The 3,343-nt window shown below is 37.5% G+C and overlaps 1 protein-coding gene across 1 annotated transcript; it reads right to left on the reverse strand.

The window, feature by feature from the left end:
* Nucleotides 1–593: 593 nt before the first annotated feature.
* On the reverse strand, nucleotides 594–1,846 carry LOC149144119 (uncharacterized). The gene is made up of 2 exons (XM_089449233.1): nucleotides 1,381–1,846; nucleotides 594–1,268 (listed from the first exon to the last, which is right to left on the reverse strand). The coding sequence occupies exons 1-2, from the start codon at nucleotides 1,596–1,598 to the stop codon at nucleotides 1,004–1,006; spliced, it is 483 nt and encodes a 160-aa protein (XP_089305359.1). The 5' UTR covers nucleotides 1,599–1,846; the 3' UTR covers nucleotides 594–1,003.
* Nucleotides 1,847–3,343: the final 1,497 nt, after the last annotated feature.

Below are 3,343 nucleotides of genomic sequence, written 5' to 3' on the forward strand. Positions count from 1 at the left end.
TAAATTTCTTTTATAATTGAAAAAAATTGGTCAATACACAGATAAAATTTGAAAATACATGACTTGTAATCTCCCACAAAAGCCATGCAGACCACAAAACCCAATAGGAAGCATCTTGTAATGAAAGATTACATGGAATTCTTCACTAATATATAACAAATAAAGTATCACGAAATAAGGTATTTCCACGAAATTTCAGGACGTTTAAATGATAATAGAAACGCTTGGTTCTTAGGGTTTCACAGAAATTAGATGATGTTTCTTTGGAAAACTGGAAACATGTTTGGTATATATATGATGATATGGTGTATATATGATGATATTTTAGAAAATATAATATAGTTTTAAATGGTTGAAGAGGCAACCTTGAAAAAACTTACGTATCCATGTGGTTTCCATTGAATAATACAGATGAATCAAAATACGTAACCAAAAATAATTAACTATTGAAAAAAATTACTTAATTTACTTTATTAGATATTTAAAATTAAGATAAACACAGTTATGATGTTAAATAAATACCACACGAATATTTATCCTCAGTGACTAGAGGAATGAACAAAAGATAACAGACGCGTAGAAGGGAGGACACAGACCAAAAAATGTACTTGAGAAAGATTTGTATCTGGTTTTGAATTTTGGAGCAAAGCATAAATGGGGGAGAACAACAGCACTCACGAGCGGATTCCGTTCATCCCAACAGTGCTCACATACATCTCTCCTTTATTCTTCCTTTCCTTGCAATTATAGCAATAATACAGTACTCTTAATACTGAAGCTTCTTTCAGGATTTGGCATTGAAATATGTGTTACATATATGAGCTTTCTTCCGCCCCCGAATCGAAACCCGTCAGGGCTCGAGAAGTTCAACAATAAATTAAAAAAAAGTGGTTCATTTTGAGTATTATGTACAACGTTCAGCTCTCGCTGTTGGGCACTGAATCTGTAGATTAGTGTCCAGTAAGCTTTATATCATTTCTTTTGGAGACGATAGCGGTAGTCTTCAGGGGATTAAACTGCTGCTTTTATCGTTCATGTTACGGCCAGAGGAAGAAGGCTTGCGGGTCATTACCATGGATTCGGCTGAATCTTTCGAGACCATCGATGACAGAATGGTCTGATTATTATATGATGATTTCATCGTCGATTCCCAGCTGTGGGAACTCTTCAGTTTCTTCTCCGGCTTGGCCAGCTCTTCCACGCATTTCACATTTGCGAGAGATGTAAACGACTGCGACTTGCCGGTGAAATAACTGGACAAACCTCTCCTGCAAATTATGCAAATAAACAGTCAAAATCAAGAAAATATTACAGCAGCCCCCGTTCGAAATTGAGACAGAACAGTTTTATTAATGAAAATATGGTTGCCATTAGACCTACTTTCGAGAAGGGAGGCTTGCTCCCAGAGACTTCATGTGGAAGAGAGGGCCGCCATTGCCATGGGGCATCGGTGGAGGCGACAAATTCAATGAAGAATTGCCGTTGACGGTCATGTCGTCCGAGGAAGCCGAGGAGGCCCTTGAATCGGTTGAAGAAACAGAAGAAAAAGATGAAGATGAAGATAAATCACATGTCCATACGAAGCGCTCTTCCGCCATGGCTGCTAAGGGGGTTTTGAAATGAACAACAATCTTGAATTTCTGTCACAGAATCTCTGTGTATTTCTTTCTGCAACAACCGAAATTCTCCTCCTGCCAGAAGTTGTGTCGGGCGTTTTGTAGCGGGCAGAGAAAAGGACATCTCCCCGTATGTCCACAGAAACTTCGCCACGTGAAACCTCGAGGGCGGGCTCGGTTCTTGCAGCGGGACGGGAAGTGAAAGTTTCCGTGGGCACTTTTTGGCTCCCCAGCCAACTGTTTTAGCGTTCCCATCTGGCGGGTTTCCTATCCGAATGTTAGTAGACTTAACATGCCACGTTGTCAAGCAGTTAGCGCCCTTTGAATTTAGGTGGATGGCGGTTCCTATGACGTGGGGACCATCGAGGCTCTGCGGAAATTGAGGTCAGGTTTCTGCATGGTCAGCCTTATCTCTTCCGAGTAAATGGGATTACAACAGGTGGCGGACAGATACCCAAAGTCAATGCTTCCTTTTCGTGAAGTGCCAACTGCCCAGTCATCTTTATCGGAATGAATGAATAATGAACTTGTCATCCGAAAGTTGTGTAACATGTCCACATTAAAACACCCTTGTCGTGTATATATATATATATATATATGCGCGCGCCCCCTTTGTTACACCATCGCGTGTTCTTCGTCGCCATCTCCCTTTTGATTCGGGAAAAGTATTTTGCCTCTTATGTAACAGACAAAAGTGAAATGCAAGTATATTTATCAGCATAACTCGAAGAGGGAAGGAATAGGTTAATTTTTTCATTATTTTTAAATTTTTAATTACGTCTAAATAGGTTGAAGGTAAGAGTAACAATTTATTTAAAATATGAATGGCAAGGTAATTTAATTTTATAGTTTTGATTTGGAGGAACTAATAAATTGAGATGCTTACATATTTATAATTTTGCTTTTACATAGATAATGGATGGAAGTAACTCCTAGCAAGTCTGTTTATTTACATCTTATTCTTATCTTTTTGTTATGCAAAGGCTTTCTTAAATTATGGTGGGCAGCCAGAAGATGCAAAAGAATCATTGTAGATATGAATCTACCAGTTGTAAAGAAATTGCAAGGAATTTTTTTTTGTCTAAAAATGTAATCTGTTGCTTTCTCTAATGTGGACAAGATTCTACAACACTATAAACTTTGGGGAAGGCCTTGTCGTACAAGTTCAATGCAAGTCCACCTCCTACAAATACACAAACAAATATCGAGAAACTCACCACTGCGGTAAACATATTTCTAATAAATTTCCTTGTTGCATTCTCTAATGTGGACAAGAAGTCTCTATGTGAGCTATTACAATTGCAGTTGATGGGTAATACAAAGTATCATAGCCAATATTCTCAACAAGAATTTCCCATGTCATACTACAAAATAATTGTTTATATAAAATAGTAACATGTTTTTAAGCCCAACTATAATTAAATGATATTTTATCTACATACATCGTTTGGATCATGGAGGTATCCTTGAGCTATCCTTACCATTTCCAATTTTCATTTGCTAGCATTCGACACCCAATGTCTCGACAACTCTTCCATGTTCTTATATAAGATGTACTACATTATACTAAAACTTATGTAGATGGTCAGAGCATATTCTTTCAACATATGTGTCTCTTCCAACATCATCATCATCTATATTATTATGATGATTGAAGAATATATTTTACATGTCATTCGTGGACTTTCATTAAGAGCGGTGTTTGAACATTTCAGATGGACAATTAT

The sequence above is a fragment of the Pinus tabuliformis genome, chromosome X (assembly GCF_031772625.1).
Source record: "Pinus tabuliformis cultivar Carrire ecotype Pingquan chromosome X, CPIR1, whole genome shotgun sequence".
NCBI classification, from domain to species: Eukaryota; Viridiplantae; Streptophyta; class Pinopsida; order Pinales; family Pinaceae; genus Pinus; species Pinus tabuliformis.